This window comes from Hemitrygon akajei, chromosome 13, assembly GCF_048418815.1.
Source record: "Hemitrygon akajei chromosome 13, sHemAka1.3, whole genome shotgun sequence".
Taxonomy (NCBI): Eukaryota; Metazoa; Chordata; class Chondrichthyes; order Myliobatiformes; family Dasyatidae; genus Hemitrygon; species Hemitrygon akajei.
Window position 1 is genome coordinate 100,450,477 of NC_133136.1, and position 18,715 is coordinate 100,469,191.

Consider the following 18,715-nt stretch of genomic DNA (forward strand, 5'->3'; position numbering starts at 1 on the left):
CCAATCCTATCACTGCTATCTAGATATACCACTATTTCATCTTTAATAATGGACTCTAGCATCTTCCCCACTACTGATGTTAGGCTGACAGGACGATAGTTCTCTGTTTTCTTCCTCCCTCCTTTCTTAAAAAGTGGGATAACATTAGCCATTCTCCAATCCTCAGGAACTGATCCTGAATCTAAGGAACACAGGAAAATGATTACCAATGCATCCGCAATTTCCAGGGCCACCTCCTTTAGTACCCTAGGATGCAGACCATCTGGACCTGGAGATTTGTCAGCCTTCAGTCCCATCAGTCTACTCATCACCGTTTCCTTCCTAATGTCAATCTGTTTCATTTCCTCTATTACCCTATGTCCTTGGCCCATCCATACATCTGGGAGATTGCTTGTGTCTTCCTTAGTGAAGACAGATCTAAAGTACTTATTAAATTCTTCTGCCATTTCTCTGGTTCCCATAACAATTTCACCCAATTCATTCTTCAAGGGCCCAACATTGTTCTTAATTATCTTCTTTCTCTTCACATACCTAAAAATGCTTTTGCTATCCTCCTTTATATTCCTGGCTAGCTTGCATTCATACCTCATTTTTTCTCCCCGTATTGCCTTTTTAGTTAAGTTCTGTTGTTCCTTAAAAATTTCCCAATCATCTGTCCTCCCACTAACCTTAGCTCTGTCATACTTCCTTTTTTTTAATGCTATGCAAGCTCTGACTTCCTTTGTCATCCACTGTGGCCCCTTTCCCCCCTTTAAATCCTTCCTTCTCCAGGGGATGAACTGAATTTGCACTTTGTGCATAATTCCCGAGAATACCTGCCATTGCTGTTCCACTGTCTTTTCTGCTAGGATATCCGTCCAGTTAACTTTGGCCAGCTCCTCCCTCATGGCTCCATAGTCTCCTTTGTTCAACTGCAACACTGACACCTCTGAGCTGCCCTTATCCTTCTCAAATTGCAGATAAAAACTTATCATATTATGATCACTACCCCCTAATGGCTCCTTTACTTCAAGATCGCTTATCAAATCCTGTTCATTACATAACACTAAATCCAGAATAGCCTTGTCCCTGGTCGGCTCTCGTACAAGCTGTTCCAAGAATGCATCCCTTAGGCACTCTACAAACTCCCTATCCTGTGGTCCAGCACCAACCTGATTCTCCCAGTTCACCTGCATGTTGAAATCCCCCATAACTACTGCAACATTACCTTTGTCAGATGCCAATGTTAACTCCCTATTCAACTTGCACCCAATATCCATGCTACTGTTTGGTGGCCTATAGACAACACCCATTAGGGTCCTTTTGCCCTTACTGTTCCTCAATTCTATCCACACAGACTCCACTTCTCCTGATCCTATGTCCCCCCTTGTAAAGGACTGAATCTCATTCCTCACCAACAGGGCCACCCCACCCCCTCTGCCCACATTTCTGTCCCTACGATAGCACGTATACCCTTGTACATTCATTTCCCAGGTCTGATCTCCCTGCAGCCATGTCTCCGTTATCCCAACAACATCATAGTTACCCATTCGCACCTGAGCTTCAAGCTCATCCGCCTTATTTCTGACACTTGGTGCATTCAGATATAGAATTTTTAGCCCATTTCTCCTCTCTCTGTTTGAATCTCTGCCTATTGTGCTTAACCCAGCTCTCCGAACTCCCATCGGGCTATACGCCCCTAGAATTTTGTTGTCCTTCTTAAATTTACCTATTCTTTCTGCACATTTAACTCCATGTTCCATCAGACCATCCCTCTGTACATGTGTCCTCCTTATCACTTGTTCCGCCTCACCTTTCTCTACTACACACTTAATATTCCGGAACCGTGTAGTCCCCACCTGTCCTTTATTCTTCATCTCGCTATCCTCTCTCTCATTCTGGATCCCTGCTCCCTGCAAATTTAGTTTAAACCCCACCAAAAAGCTCTAGCAAACTTCCCTGCAAGAATGTTAGTACCGCTCCAGTTCAGGTGTAAACTGTCCCTTCGGAACAGATCCCACCCTCCCTGGAACAAAGCCAGGTGACCAAATTTGGTCACCTACCTATAGGAAAGATGTAAATAAGGTCGAAAGACTGCAGAGAAAATTTGCAATGATGTTGCCAGGACTGAAGGACCTGAGTTACAAGGAAAGATTGAATAGGTGAGGACTGTATTCCTCGGAACATAGAAGACTGAGAGGAGATTTGATAGAGGTATATGAAATTTGAGGGGTATAGATTGGGTAAGGGCAAGCAAGCTTTTTCCACTGAAGTTGGTTGGAACGACAAGAAGAGATCATGTGTAAAGGATGAAATGTGAAAAGTTTAAGGGAAACATAAGGGGAAACTTCTTCACTTATGAATAAGCTGCCACCACAACTGGTGCATGCAAGCTCGATTTCAACATTTAAGAGAAGCTTGGATGGTAGGAGTACAGAGGGCTATGGTCCCAATCGATAGGAGTAGACAGGTGAAATGGGTTGGCATGGACTAGATGATCTGAAAGGCCTGTTTCTGTGCTGTACTTCTCTGTGACTCTTTGATTCTATCTCTATTTCCTTGGTTATTTTGGGAGGATTTGCTTTGATTCACTTGTTTTACCTACTATGTCTATTTACTTTAATGCATCTGAGATACCTCCTCTTTTAAGGTCACCATTTATTCCACTACAGTTTTACCTAACAATATTTGGTTCCACGTTATCCTGCTCAGGACTTTTCTCCAAGCACTGTCATCAGTCTTCTTTTAGGAAGTTTTTCTTTAGATATTTCCATACTGCTATCTATTTTTAAAATCTAATCTTAATGATCATTTGACAACTATTCACCAAATATTTTACATTCACAACTTCAGACTTCAGAATCAGTTCTGATAATCCTTACTTAATCTTCGGGGCAAAAGTGCATTGAGCAAGGAAATTATCCTCAGTACATTTCTAAAATTCCTCCCTTTTCTTGCCAGATTTTCTGTTAAATGCATCCTCTATTTGAAATATGCCAGACTCTGGGGGTAAATTTGCTGCTTGTAAAAGCAGGTATCTATTCGAAGGAAGCTGATAGCACTCACGCCTTTAATGTTCATGTGAATAACTAACCAATCTATCTGTAGATCTTGGCTTTATCTGTGTTGACCACCTCATCATAACAGGTCAAGCATGGGATTTTGTTCAGACCAAGATGCTATCTACATTGCCTAACTGCGAAAACTGAATACTCAGATGCTAATCAACTTGAAACAAAACACAGCAACTCTTAGATCAACCTTGATGTGAATAAAAATTACAATTAACTAGAAAAACACTCATCTCACTTAACTTTCTAACCTGGTTTGACTAAGAATAATCTTAGCCTGCATAGTCTCTTACAAAAGAAGATCAAATGTTAGTGTCCAAAACAGCATCATCCAAAAGCTTGCAAATTCAAAAAGAGAGGCTCACCTTTTCACATCTGGAAACTTCGCTCTTTCTGTGTTTACTCCATTCCCAAGTATTGTAGCTGGATACGGGAACAACACTTAGTTCCTTAAAAAAGATGATCGAAGAATACTGCAAACTCTTAACTGACAACCCTGAATATTGACATCATGTGCATCCTTTCTGGAATAATCTGTGGACAACCAAGGACAAAGGAAGCATCAACCAGCGGATACCAAGCACACTCTACATTATTTTACTACACAAATAAACCTAAGCTTCCTGTTATATTTTGTAACTCCATAAATTGATTGAAAGAGAAACATGAGGGCTGGGAAAACCTGTCTACTTTGCTTTACTAGATAGAGGTGCTCACATATGACCTGATGACATATGCAATTCACATACTTCAAAGGTTTCAAAGGTATGTTTAATGTCAGAGAAGCATATACAGTGTACATCCTGAAATGCTTTTTCTTTGTAAACATCCACGAAAACAGAGGAGTGTCCCAAAGAATGAACAACAGTTAAATGTTGGAACCCCAAAGCCCTTCCCCAGCTTTCCCCTCCCACACATGAGTAGGAGCAAAGGAACAATCCCCCCCTCCCACCAGCAAAAAAAAAGCTTTGGCACCCACCACCGTGCAGTCAAGCGTGCAGCAAAGCAACGGCAAAGACACAGACTTGCAGTACTCCCAAGACCACTTGATCACCCAGTATTCAACGTACCGCAGGCTCTCTCTCTCTCCCGAATAAGGGAGAAAGAGGTGTTTCCAATTCACCGTGAGAGGGGAGACATAACAAACAACTCACTGGTTTACAATGTTAAAAGTCAGTTGCATCGCTTTTTCCAAGCTCTGTACCAAAGATCTTAGGTCTCTGAGCACACAGCCAAAGATCTTCCATCTCCCACGATACACCAGATTCCTGCTGGGTCACCAACCTTCAGTCCGCCCGTCTCCAGGGCCACAAGATCCTGGATCTTTGAAGGTGAGCTAAGCTCTTCGGCTGCACCCTTGGTATATTAAATAATGGCCAGTCGTGAAACCCCGAGAGCGGGTCCCATTCCCACAAAGAACCAAAGTCAGCATGTAACTCCTGGTCAGGGTCTTCAAAGGAATCCTGAAAGGGAAAATAGAGATATTAAAGATGGAAATAGAGCTGTTTCCAAAGATGCAAGCAAAGAAGTCGCCATTAGGCGCCTTTGTCTCCTCCTCCTTACATATAGTCCAAAATAAATTATGTAAATAAACAAAGAATGCTTAATCAAACAATATCTTTACAATATCACTCAAATATTAAATACACCGCAGTCCTCCCTTATTGACCATAAACACCATCTGAATATTGAATGTACTTCAACTCAAATATGTAACGTATTCCTCCCTAATTATCTTACAAACACAGTATACTATATAATACAATTACTGTATAGACATCCACACCACAGTAAATTTTACATTGTGTTATTGGCCTAGAGATTTAATTGCTGTTGGGGATTTTTTACTCTTGTGGGTTAACATCTATCCTGACAAGGGGTGGGGGTGTTACGCTGCTTGTCAGGTGAGATTTGTGGCTATGATGCTATCTCAGGTTCTGATGTCTCCTCCATGGTGGTTGTAAGAATTGACTCTGGTATTGCAGGAAGTGCTTCTGACAGCTCTGGAAACCCAAGTACCTACTTTTTATTGTTTCTACAGTCCCTCACCAGGACTGCTTGTCCAGGAGTGAAACATTGAACCTCCTTATTTGAGGAGCCCTCGGGTTGTCTCAGCTGTTTGTCCTGCATACTTCTGAGATTGGATTTGAGCAGATCCAAGCATAAGCACTAGAGACGACCCAGGAACAGCACAGCTGGTGTGTTGGTTGTGGAGTGTGCTGCTTTGCGATATGCAGGGAGGAGACTGGCAAGCTTCTGATTCAGTATAGTGTGGTGTGTTCTGCTGACTTTGCTCACAGTGAATTCTTTAGACTCTGGACAAACCTTTCTACCAAGCCATTTGTAGCTGTGTGGTACAGTGCAGAAGTAATATGTCTTACTCCATTCATTTTCAGGAATGACTGAAACTGCTACAACAAACTGTGGCCCATTGTCACTGACTTAGTGTTCTGAAAACACCAGTCCTGGAAAAGAGGCTTCTTAATACATAGTGTGAGTCTGGAGTGGAGGGTATTGGGAACACCTCCGGTCAATTTGAAGGTGTACCCACTACTACCAACATTCACATGAACCCTCTGCCAGGGCAATACAGGCCATTCCCAGGGATGGAGAGGCACCGCTCTTGGCATCTTCTGGACGTGTTGACATTCCAAACAGTGTATGACAAGCTGCTCAATTTACTGATCTATCCCAGGCCACCAGAAAAAACTTCAAAGCCCTGGTTTAATTTTGAACACACCTAGATGTAGCTCCTGCAATAGTTTAGCTCACAGCTTGGATAATACAACGCCTCTCAATCCCCACATAAGGCAAACTGGCTCTGTAAAAATAGGGAAACTATAATCTTTGCTGCACATTCCAACCACTTGGGGTAGCCATGTAGACCTGAGACAATGCGGGACATTTTTTGATTTCCTTTTGGACCATGTCTGCCATAGAAGGGAGAATTTCAATTTGTGTTCGGAAGAATACATCAAGAGGAGAGCCTCTTTTGTAAATTTTTCAGGTATTTCCTTTCCCAACTGTAAACCAGACAATCCAACAACATTTCCATGATTCTTAATTTGCTTAAGTTTGATCTTGTAATTGTGTTCTCCAAGAAACCGAGCCAATCTCTGCATTTGTGCTGCTGCTGGTACTAGTTGAAATGTTTTACATCACAAACTACGCTTCCCTGCCAATCTATGCATAAATTTCTCGGCAATGGTAAGAGAACATAACACAAAGGCTGTGGAGCGTTCACTTTCATCATTCAAAACATGTGACATGACTGCCCCTGTACCATAAGGTGGGGCATCACAGGCAAGCTTCACCGGCCGATTTGGACCATAATGTGTGAGTACAGTGTCTGATGTTACTGTTTCCTTTGTCTTTTGGAAAGTCATCTCACACTGCCTTTTCTTCTCAGTCTGTAGTAATGAGTTTAAAGGGTAGAGGACAATGGCCAGGATTGGCAGAAATCTGTTACAGTAATTCATCGTTGTTAGGTCGCACCTGGGATTTCCAGTTGGCGGACGATTTCCCTCTACGCCGCTCTGACGTATTGGGAGATCATGTACGTGGCAAGTTACAGCCGTGGTTTGCCTTTGCCTTCTGCTGTAATTAACAGATCCTGAACAGGACCAAAACAATGACACATCATTTTGGACTTGGGGCATCCACCACTGCTTGAATTTTTTCAGCACACTTGTGAAATTCTTGTGCATCAATGTTGTGACCACAGTAAGTGATGGTTGTTTTAAACAATTCAACATTTTGCATGGTGCTCTGAGCCCATAATCTTCTCATCTTTTTAATACAGTCTTGAGATGCTCTTTGTCATCCTCACTTGTAACAATGATGTCATCCAGGTAACACTGAGTACCTGGGAAGCCTTGCATCACCTGGCCCGTAGTTTTCTGGCAGAGTGCAGGTGCAGATGCTACTCCAATAATAAGCCTTGTATGGCAATAAAGCCCTTTGTGAGTGTTTATGTTGAGAAGCACTTCAGACTCTTCTTCCATCTCCATCTGTAGGTCAGCCTCAGCTAAGTCCACTTTGCTGAAGTGTTCCCTCCAGAAAGGTTTGCAAAGATATCCTCTTTCCTGGGCAAAGGGTATTGACCTACATTCTGTACTGGGCTGATGGTGAACTTAAAATCATCACCAATCCTGAAAGGCTATTAGCTCTGGTGACTGAGTCCTCTGTCACTGGCCATAGGCTCCAGTCAACCTTGGAAAGAACTCCTTCAGCTTCCATGCGATCTAGCTCAGTGGGCATTTTATCACAGATGGTATAAGGACCACCAGGCTTTTGTAAAATTTAGTGTGACATTTTAATTTAACACTACTTTACCCTCGGTGTACTTGAGTTTCCAGTCCTATCCTAGAACACTGCTGTCCGTCATCCAGTGCCTTTCCCAAGTTACTTTCTATTGCAGGGGATTTGGCATGCAAGTGGTGGATGGATCTCCAGTCCAATTGTAGTTGTCTCAGCCAAACCCAGCCCCACAATACTGGCCATCCTGTTCTTACCACATACTAGTCCAAAGTGCCTTGTTGGTTGTTGTATTTTACTGCTATGAATGCATTTTCCACAAAAATTTTCTTTTCCCCAGTACAGATTCTTAGTTGGATATCTGCAGGCTTCAGTTTTTTTTATATTTGAAATACTATTTTTGTGGAATGCCTGTAAGAGATACGCCAGTGTCCAATACCATTTTAATTGATTTGCCATTCACTTCTGGTGCAAGCCATATTGCTTGTCCCAGTTAGTTTTCACAATGTAAATCTCAGTCCTGTGTAACTCTTACACTTCTCATCAACAGCAAGCAGATTAGTGCTCTTTTTGAAACTGCAATTTGACTTTTTATCTTCTTCCCTTCCCTGAGCAGTCCATTTATTTTATCTGTGTCCTACTTTGCTCCTGTATTGGTCTGGTATATGTGAACACGTACCACAACGGTAACATAATTTATTTGGTCAGACAGGTTTCTATTTAGATGGTGCAATTTTGTTCATGCTTACTTTCATTCTGGACTGCAACTCACGTGTGTTTCTGTTTGCAGCAATGTCAAGGATTATTTTAAATGTGTGTTGTGCTTCAGTTAGGAGACATTTTTAAATGCTTTCTTCTAAGATTCCACAAACTACACAATCTTTCATTGCGTCATAAAGACTATCACTGAAATGACAATGTTCAGTCAATTTCTTCAGATCAGCTATATAAGCTGAAGTGGACTCCCCTTCCTTTTGATATCCCTTATGAAACCTAAAATGTTCTGCAATCAACAATGGTTTCAGTTTTAAATGTCTCTGGGTTACATTCACAATATCAGCAAAGCTCATTTCAGCTAGTTTGGTTGGAGTAGTTAAACTTCTAAGCAAATTGTATGCTTTTCTACTGAATGCACTCAGTAACACTGGCACTTGCATTTCATTGGCTATTTCAATTGTTTCAAAATATTGCTTAAGTTGTTCAACATATATCATCCAGTTATCTGTTGTGCAATCGAATGCATCTATCTTTCTGATGCAGCCTGCAATTTCTGCTTTTTTAAAAGTTATGATTATTATCACCCAGTATTCACAGTTCATGAACACATGAATGTTATCCATTTTCTGAAATATTTAAAATATGACCATTACTGCCCCCTTCCGAAGAAAAAATGTGCTGCAGTTCAACAGATAGGTAACTGTCTTGGTTTCATTTTAAAACTATTTCGTCACCACTGTCATGTTTTGTAACTCCAGAAATGAATCTAAAGAAAAAACATGGAAGCCCAGGAAAACCCATCTACTTCATTTTACTTTAGTGAGTTGCTCACGTATGATACGGTGGTGTGATGGCATATACCATTCGCTTACTTCTTACATATAACCCATAATGAATTATGTAAACAAACAGGAATGCTTCATCAAACAATATATTTACAATATTACTCAAATAATACCGAAATATTAAATACACTTAGGAAGACACAAGTTGTCGCTGATCTGAGGAGTTGTAGTAGGTACCTCCAGTAGCCTCAACATCTGGACAAGACTCCCACATACTAGCATCTCCATTCTCTCATGCAGGAATATTGATGATGTTATTGGACTAGTAATCCAAAGAGCTGGAACAAACACAAATCACATCAGTTAATTAATGACATAAAACTGAAGAGCTAGTATCAGAAATAGTGCTGATGAAATTATTAGATTGTAGTAAAATCCTGTCTGTCTCTTAGAGAAGAAGATCTCCAATGAATGGTTGTGTGGTTTGATTCCCGACACACAATATGTTGCAGAAATTCACTCAAATTTTATTTAAAATATTACAGATTGTTGAATAGTGTTTTTCCACCACATGGATTGCAACTGTTTAAAATAAATTACTCACCAATGAGTACAAATAAATGATGATCATGTTACTGTGGTGTAGAAAAATAAAATTTCCAGCCAAATCTTAGTTTCAGTGGCCACCTAGGCTCCTCCTGTACGTAACAAAGTGGCCACTGAGTGTCTAGTTGTGGGCTTCTGCTGCTGTCACCCATCCGCTTCAAGGTTTGACATTTTGTGCATTCAGAGATGCTCTTCTGCACACCATTGTTGTAGTGTGTGGTTATTTGTGTTACCGTCACTTTCCTGTCAGCTTGAACCAGTCTGGCCATTCTCCGTTGGCCACTGTTGATAACAGAGCATTTTCACCCACTAGATGTTTTTTATTTGTTTTTCACATTATTCTCTGTAAACTCCAGAGACTGCTGCGTGTTAAAATGCCAGGAGATACTCCAACCACCCCATCTGGCACCAACTGCACGGTTAGAGTCACGTTTCCTCCCCATTCTGTGACAACCACTGAATCTCTTGACCATGTTTGCATGCTTTTATGTATTGTGTTGCTGCCACATGACTGACTGATGAAATATTTGCATTAACGAGCAGGCATACCTAATAAAGTAGTCAGTAATGAGCGTAGAACAGACAAATACTAACAGCGTACATACCTTCATTATATTTTACGTGAAAATTCTTAGATTTGTTTTCATCCATTGGAAGCAGGTTACTGAAATTTCGAATTTATAGTTCATTAAAATACTTACATTAAAATCTGATTTACAAATCCTGAAACATTCATACAGCAGTTTTGTTATTGACAAATGCAAACTGCATGTTGTTTATATTATTCTGATATGGCATTGAGCATTCTATCAGTGACCAGGCTTGTAAGTTACAATATGGGAGCTGCTGCAAGTCAAGTCAAGTCAAGTCAAGTCACTTTTTATTATCACTTCGACCATAACTGCTGGTACAGTACACAGTAAAAATGAGACAATGCTTTTCAGGACCGTGGTGCTACATGAAACAGTACAAAAACTACACTGAACTAAGTAAAAACAACACAGAAAAAAACTACACTAGACTACAAACCTACCCAGGACTGCATAAAGTGCACAAAACAGTGCAGGCATTACAATAAATAATAAACAAGACAATAGGCACAGTAGAGGGCAGTATGTTGGTGTCAGTCCAGACTCTGGATATTGAGGAGTCTGATAGCTTGGGGGAAGAAACTGGAAACTGTTACATAGTCTGGTCCTGAGAGCCCGAATGCTTCGGTGCCTTTTCCCAGATGGCAGGAGGGAGAAGAGTTTGTATGAGGGGTGAGTGGGCCCTTCATAATGCTGTTTGCTTTGCGGATGCAGCATGTGGTGTAAATGTCCGTAATGGCGGGAAGAGAGACCCCAATGATCTTCTCAGCTGACCTCACTATCCGCTGCAGGGTCTTGCGATCCGAGATGGTGCAGCAACAAGCCTCTGTTATTATGTCTCATAATAAGGTAATTAGAAAACATTCTATGTGAGAACGCCTTGTAAACCTAGAACACTTCTGGTACAATAGAGAGCTGTCAGCTTTGACTATAATAATATGGTTTACTATTAAATGCTGTCATTGTTAATTTGTCATTGTATGGTTTTAAACCCAAATGATAATCTCCTTACCAATCCTCTAAGTGAATGAAGCATAGTGGATTCCATTACTTTACTAAGTTTTTCTTCACTGAAATAGAAGATTGGACATAGATATGCAATAAGTATCATGAAAAAAGTATATTAGAATGTATGAAGGAATTAAAAATAGAAAAATTGCATTTTAGTGATTGTTTGTGGTATCTTTCAGAGATAGAGATGGACTTTGGAAAAAAGATCAATGTTCCTAAAGACATAATGCTGGAAGAGCTTTCCCTCCTTTCCAACAGAGGGGCCAGATTGTTTAAAAAAAGACAACGGAGATCTGAAAAATACACTTTTGAAGGATTCCAGAACTCTGCCAATTCACAGATGAATGTACGTTCTTAACCAAAGTCGATAGTTTTCTAGTTAATAGTAGGTGAATGACAATCAAGCACTTCTGTTTTAATTAAATATTTCACTATACTCTGTTTTGCATGATATATTTAATTCTAGTCATTCACGAGTCAAGCGTAATGGTCAAGGATTGTGATGTTTTATTCAGATACTGCTGGTGAAGCAAATGCAGAATGTTGTTTATTCTATCATTTTAAACCTGTAGCTAATTGGACCCTCTGACAAATCTACTCACTAATTCATGCTAAATTAAATTACTGTACCTCTAAGTACATCTCAACTGTATATAGACCGTGTCAAAACAAAAGTCTTTTAGAACATGCTTTCTGTTTAAGAGCTGGCAGATTCACTCTGTACGAAGTTATGAGGGGTATAGATAGGATAAATATAAGTAGACTTATTCCTTCTGAGGTTGGGTGAGTTAGAACTTGAGGTCATGGGTTACGGGTGTAAGGTGAAATATTAAAGGGGAACCTGAGGGCAACTTCTTCACTCAGAAGGAACTGTGAGTCTGCAGGAGCTGCCAGTGGAAGTGGTAGATGGGTATATAGACAGATGGGAGTAGTATGGAAGGTCGTGGTCCAGGTGCAAGTCGATGGGACTAGTCATAGACCAGATGGGCCCTATTTCTGCATCGTAGAGCTCTCTGACTCTATGACTCAGATGTTGTTTAAAATATGTGTTCAATAAAATAGCTCATACTGAATGCATGGTAACAAATGTACCCTAACATTGCTGAAAATTTTCCAGAACTATATTCCATCAATAACACAGAGTGATGATGCAGCAGAGAACAGCAAAGGAATGGCAAATGAAGTGCAGAGTGGGCAACAAAACATCCCTCAGACACCACCGAATACTCCTGATCCGAGGACTCCACCAAACCCAGATACAATTGCTCCAGGTAAGAAGCTTTGCAGGGTTAAATTACTCAATGAATACTGGAGAATTGAACACTACTTCAGTGATCCCAAGAACTAAAGATTCTTTCATTTGTCATCATTAACACTAGCTGCAGAAGAAAACTTAACACTGATCTATGTCTTTAACAATGAAAATCTTGTGTTTTTATTAGGCCTTATTTTGATAAAAGAAATGTAGTTTTCAGTATTTTATTTGATCAGAATCCATCAGTGATCATAGTTTAATAATTATCTTACAGCATAGATTTCCAACACAACTGGCCATCAGGCAATCCGCTGAGATTAATACTTAAAAAAAGAAGTAATTAAAATATGTATTATGCCTCCACTGCACTTTCCTTTTCATAGCAATTACTTTTTAAATGGAAAGATAAGAACTCATCAAGTATGTACTGTAAACAACAGCGGTTGCCAACTTTCCTTTGAGCTTTCATGCAGTACAGTATATCCAGCTTTCTCTTAATTCAAGTTAACCTTTTGGTATTTCAGTTGTGTGGCTTCTCTGCCGTCTGTTGTGCCTTTAACTATTTTTCCTTTCTGATTTAATTTTTATTTTCCTGCCACTGTCATAAGTTTCCTTTCTATATTTGGTTTTTAGTCTTGCTGCTTGTATTATGTTTTTATAACTTTTTATTCTGTTTGAGAGAGACGGTACAGAGTAGGCCCTTCTGGCACTTTGAGCCATGCTGTCCTAGCAGCTCCCAATAAGCTGAATTAACCCTAAGCTAATCACGGAACAATCAGCCTGCCTGATACGTCTTTGGACTGTGGGAGGAAGTTGAAGCACTTGGCGAAACCCACACTTTCCACAGGGAGGATCTTCTGATACTCCTTATGACACCAGAATTGAACTTTGAACTCCGGAATGTCCTAGGTTGTAAGAGCATTGTGCACACCACTAGGCTACCATGTGCCCATTACCTATTGATCTTCGATTTTGAACATTAATTTAATCACTTGTCCAGTTACAAACTTCTCGCAGCAAAACGTATTTTCTATGACTGATTCACTACCCATCCTAGTACTTCAAAAGATATTATGCTAATAACTTGACACCAATCATGTCAAGGTTCATGAATATAGTGTTTACTTTGCCCATCTATATAGGATACACAGGGCCACTGAAGGAAATTCCACCTGAAAAATTTAATGCAACATCTGTACCAAAATCATATCAAACACCATGGGAGGAAGCTATTGCTGATGATCCAGAACTTCTCTCAGCTTTACAACCCAGGATGCCAGAGCTCGTGCCAAGGGCAGAACTGACAGAATACAAGACTTTTAACAGGTAAATCACATTCATTCAAAGAACAATCTGCTTCCACAAGGATTACTATTTCAGATAATAATATTTAACAATCCGCTGGTTCTTGTGTTAAAAACTTTTCTGTATACATTACTATCTACTATAATTAACTGAAAGATTCGTGATTCAGGGACTGTCTACTGTCATTCTTCAGTACCTAAGTGTAAAAGAAAGCAAAATAATTGTCAGTCCAGATCCGATGCAGCATAAAAAAACACACAAGTGGAAAGAACACAGTAAAAATCCCAAAAATACAAATACATAAGATTAGCTTATGTACATAGACTCATTGTCTGTACATAAAGTGACATTAGGTACAAAGTTACATTCTGTACGCAAGGTGACTCTGACAGAAAATTATAAAGTAGTGGTGGTGGTCAGCTTGACAGTTTGAAGGAAGTTAATTGTTTTTGAGTCTAGTGCTCCTAGCGTGACTGCTATGGAGTGGGGCAAACAGCGCATGAGTAGGGTGGTTGGGATCCTTCATGATATTGCTGACCTCTTAAAAGGATGTCAACAGCTTTTGAAATGAAGTGTCTGCAGAGAAGTAATGATCCATTCATTAATCCATCAGTTCTTTTAGTCATGGGTCTGTCACTTGAAAATTCAGTAGCTCCCAAAGACTAGCTGAATTTTATTGAATTCTTCATTACACATGCTGCATCGGTATAGTGTATTAAAAGCACAAGGCAAGTCTGAATCTGAAGGCAGCTCTGGAGGTTGTGGAGGAGGGAGGCCTGAGGGATCAGAGGATTGGGGATCAGAAGAGGGATAACACTTGGCTGTTGGCAATTGTTGAGACTGTGACTTATAAATTCAGGACAACAAGAGAGATAACACTGAGTTAGGCAATAATTGGCTGTTCAGGAAGTGGGATAGCCAGTGAATCTAGGGGTTGTTAATTCAGGAAACTGTTGTTAGATGAAGGTCACTGAGTTAGGTGACAGAAGAGGTTTGAAGTACCATGTCTGTGTACTGATCTAGGTAGCATAACAAGAGTCTGTAAGCATTATATGGATGTGTTGGAGGCGAGTGTAGCTTAGGACCCTTTCCAGATTCCTTCATTTACTACAGTTGACAAAGATGAAAGATGAATGTAGTGGGAGTATGGAAAGGATATGGAAGTGGGGGTGAGTGAGATGGAGAAGGCAGAAGGACTGGGTTTATGGAGAAATAATGGATACCTCATTCTAAATAAGATCGAACACACACACACACACACACACACTCACACACACACACACACACACACACACACACACACACACACACACACACACACACACACACACACACACACACACACACACACACATACACACACACACACACACACACACACACACACCATGGAATTATTCTAAGCACAATCCCAAAGCTGCTGAAGTTCAAACTGCTTTAACCCTTCTGCAGGAATTGCTCTCATCCACCACCAGTGGAACTCTCTGTTAATTGCAGGTTCCACTTGCAATGATAGTCAATACTGCAAAAGTAATTAATCATGAGATATTTTGATTTCCAACTTACATTTTTGTGATTTTGGTGCTAAAAGTAAAAAAAAAATGCCAAGACTTCTATATATTCAGAGTTCAGGAATATGCATTTATGTGGTCTTAGCTGATGCACTTATTAATTGTCTTTGTCTCTTGAAATGTTTTTAAATTCAGTCTAAATCTAGTTAAAAGAGGCAAAATAATATTGAGTTTTAAGTCTCCATTGAAATAATTGACAAACAGACACCATATGGATAAAATATTGCTTCTTTGCTGTTTCTTTGGACACCATATTGACACTAATTCCTGAGGAAAAATGGGGCTCTGTTTTGAGCTGTCTGCAGGTGTCTCACTGAGTATCACTGACTGGATTACTCAGCTCCTCCATTCATTTGTACTTAGTGTGTTACAACTGTTATTAGACTGTGATTTATATATTTAAGCTGCCTTTCAACTGTATGATTGTTGGATAACTATTTAAAAACCTGCTTCGAAATTGAATGGCACATCAAAGTGGCGACCAAAATATTATCTTATCTTCCTCCAGTAGTTATGATTCTGCAGGAGAGAAACGGAGGAGGATGTTGAAAATTGCACTCTGCCCGTCATCATTATCCTTCTTAAGTTTCTTCTTTTTCTCTGTCTTTCCTGCATGCTCAGACCTACAGTGCTTTCACTCTTGTGATTCAGCAGACCTGTTGCTCAGTGAGGTCAGTAGACTAATATATAATCAAAGGCAGAGGTTTATTTACAACATGATTTAAATCTTCAGATACTAGGATAAAGAAATTCCTCTTACTCACTAATTAATTGTTTCCTTTGATGGTTAGAATAGTTACATACTTCAGTGGAACTTTCTGTTACTTAAACAAGAAAGAAATACAGAAAATCTGGTAATATTTTCCACTTGAGATAAAGGTACTTTCTGTCTCCTAGGCAGTCATCCGTGGTTGAGGATGACTCCAGTTCTGTTGGTTCCGAGATGATTGCTGAAGCCAAACATGAGACTCTCAGATACTACAGGAGGTGCCCAATGCACCCAGTGGGTGGGTAGTTTTAGAGGTGGTGCCCTGGTGCACTCCGTCCACTCCTTACATTGGGTTTCGGTGTGTGGCTTATGAATGAACTTGAGGTTCGCAACGCCATGCTAAACATTACTTTTCCATTTTGAACAATCACGCGTCAGGGATTTCTGTGAATCCATGAAAATGTTCCATATTTTCAGGGGGTTCTTAAGAATATCCTTGAATTGTTGCTTCTATGACAATCACTTGCTATAAGGTAATTTGGAACAGGGTGGCTGCTTTGAGAGTCGGTTATCAGGCACATAAATTGTATGGCTGGCCAATGAGAGTCAACTGAAATCAATCATTGGGTGCTGGCCTGGGAGAGAACACTGCAGCTGATTTGATTTTTTTTTAGCCCTAGGGGCAGGATTAGGCCAGTCATCCCATCGAGTCTGCTCTGCCATTCAGTCATGGCTGTTTTATTATTCCTCTCATCTCCTTTCTCCTGCCTTCTCCCCGTGACTTTTTCCTGCCAGAGGACTGAAGATTTTGAGGCAGCAGAATTGGTGGCATTTCTTTAGTGATCTGATGTTCCTGTTGTAGTTTGTCCAAGTTTCTGAAATATTGAGGAGCACAGGGATCAAGGTGGAGGCTGTAATCTTTCAACATCCTTTTTCTCAGATGATCAAAGGCTATGCTGCAACATTGGCGCCTATGATGCATTTTGTCATCTGTGCCTGTATTCATTCACAGATGGGTCCTATAATACAGGAAGTAATTCACATTTTCTTGTGATCGGTCAGTATTCTTGTTGGTGACATTGTGAAGCAGAGATAAATTGGTAGAGGATCTTTGTTTTTGGAATGCAATGTGTAATGAACTTTCTCTCCTACGCTGTAGTGAGCTCTAACTCTAAATATGCAGGAATGCAAGTGTCGTCTGAGTATTATTGTACAGTGTGTACAAAGGGATGACCTTGGTTCTGAACAAAGTTAACACAGGTTGAATTCTTTCACTTTGCTTTGTTGATTAGTGCTATTTCAGTGAGAAGTTGGGTTGAGAAATGTGCCAGGGTGATGATGCAGTGCTCCTTGACACTAGTTGATACTATTATTGATTCTGTTTTGGAACTGTTGAGTAAAATTGTAGCTCTCAAGGCATTGTGTTGTAAACTTAAGATGGAAACAAGGTTCTGTGAACAGACAAATTTGATAGGGAAGTTCAAAAGTCAGTATTGACTGAAGATATTAAAGGCTTTTTTGAAGTCAAAACAACACATGTATGGGTATTGGTGCTGTTGCCTTCATTTCTCTAACAGTTGAAAAACAATAAGGATCATGCCCATTGTGTCTCCAGATGGTTGGAATCCTCAAAACAACTTGGAGAGGAACTCTATGGTCACTAAAGCAGGACACTTAGGGTGAATACTGGCCTCTACATATCCTGTGGCAGACAACAAGAGATTCCTCTGTACTTAACAAAATTGGATTAGTCTCTTTTCTTAAAGATTATCAGATTGTGGCACATCTGAGGGATTCTGTCATGCTTCCTTTTCCCAGACAACAGAAATACTATTTTGAAACTGAGAAAATCTGCAAATGCTGAAAATTTGAAATAGTTTATAATATTTTAATATGACAAAGGATCTTCAACTTGTAACAATGAAGATCCTTTGTCTTCCCTCAGGTGCAGCTTGACCTGCTGAGTGTTTTCAGTGCTGAACCAGATAGTTGGGAGTCAAATGAGAAGGATAGTCTTGGCTGAGGAGCCCTTCAAAGAATTCCTTCCAGTAACTTAAGTTCTCTTTCTGTCCTTTGGAAGCCGATGTTCATTTGTGTCTCAGCAAGGAAGACCCTTGGATGTTCAGGGCTAAGGTGATTTTGACAGAGCTGAAGAATGCAAGCATGTCACAATTATTTGTGAGTTTTGGGACCTTCTGCATATTTTCCACTTGTCATTAGTTCATTAGGTCACTGTTTCTTGTTGGACTCAATCTTCGTTAATTTCATTCCTCCTGGGGTGTATCTGAACTTTCAATCCAAGAACTTTGTACATCTGCAATTAATCAATCCCTGCAATTCTTGTCCAAGTGCTTTCTGGTAGGGAAGAAAAGAATCTCCACCCAGGTGCAAATCATGGTGCTTGCCAGGAAACTCCAGGAATCATCTTCAGTGATTATGGATTCCGGAAGCATTGACTTGGAAGAGCTATCTTGGTAGGGTCTTTAAGACATTCGATATTAAATTCCTTACAGCACATTTTCTACATATGCCATTATTTTTGTTGCCAAGTTAATGGACATAACAGAATAGATTAGACAATAGACAATAGACAATAGGTGCAGAAGTAGACCATTCGGCCCTTCGAGCCTGCACTGCCATTTTGAGATCATGGCTGATCATCTACTATCAATACCCGGTTCCTTCCTTGTCCCCATATCCCTTGATTCCCCTATCCATAAAATAAGATTAGGATGTGGTCAGACCAACACCTATTGATACTTATTATAATCATATAACAATAACAGCAAGGAAACAGGCTATCTTGGCCCTTCTAGTCCGTGCCAAACGCATACGCTCATGTAGTCCCACTGGCCCGCA

General features: G+C 40.2%; 1 protein-coding gene and 1 long non-coding RNA gene across 3 annotated transcripts in view; one reads left to right on the forward strand and one right to left on the reverse strand.

Moving 5' to 3' along the window:
- Nucleotides 1-18,715, forward strand: part of LOC140738081 (myozenin-2-like) — a 48,067-nt gene that overhangs the window by 9,628 nt on the left and 19,724 nt on the right. The window contains exons 3-5 of the mRNA XM_073065171.1: nucleotides 11,196-11,362; nucleotides 12,134-12,287; nucleotides 13,414-13,597. Coding sequence (XP_072921272.1) covers nucleotides 11,196-11,362; nucleotides 12,134-12,287; nucleotides 13,414-13,597 — 505 coding nt within the window. The remainder of the gene's footprint in view (nucleotides 1-11,195; nucleotides 11,363-12,133; nucleotides 12,288-13,413; nucleotides 13,598-18,715) is intronic.
- Nucleotides 1-18,715, reverse strand: part of LOC140738082 (uncharacterized) — a 104,848-nt gene that overhangs the window by 9,286 nt on the left and 76,847 nt on the right. The window contains exons 4-6 of one of the 2 annotated variants that reach the window (XR_012101303.1): nucleotides 9,047-9,147; nucleotides 4,335-4,513; nucleotides 3,416-3,584 (exon numbers count right to left, since the gene is read on the reverse strand). This is a non-coding gene — a long non-coding RNA (uncharacterized lncRNA). Of the gene's footprint in view, nucleotides 1-3,415; nucleotides 3,585-4,204; nucleotides 4,514-9,046; nucleotides 9,148-18,715 lie in introns of both variants that reach the window. The other variant, XR_012101302.1, reaches the window with a different exon arrangement.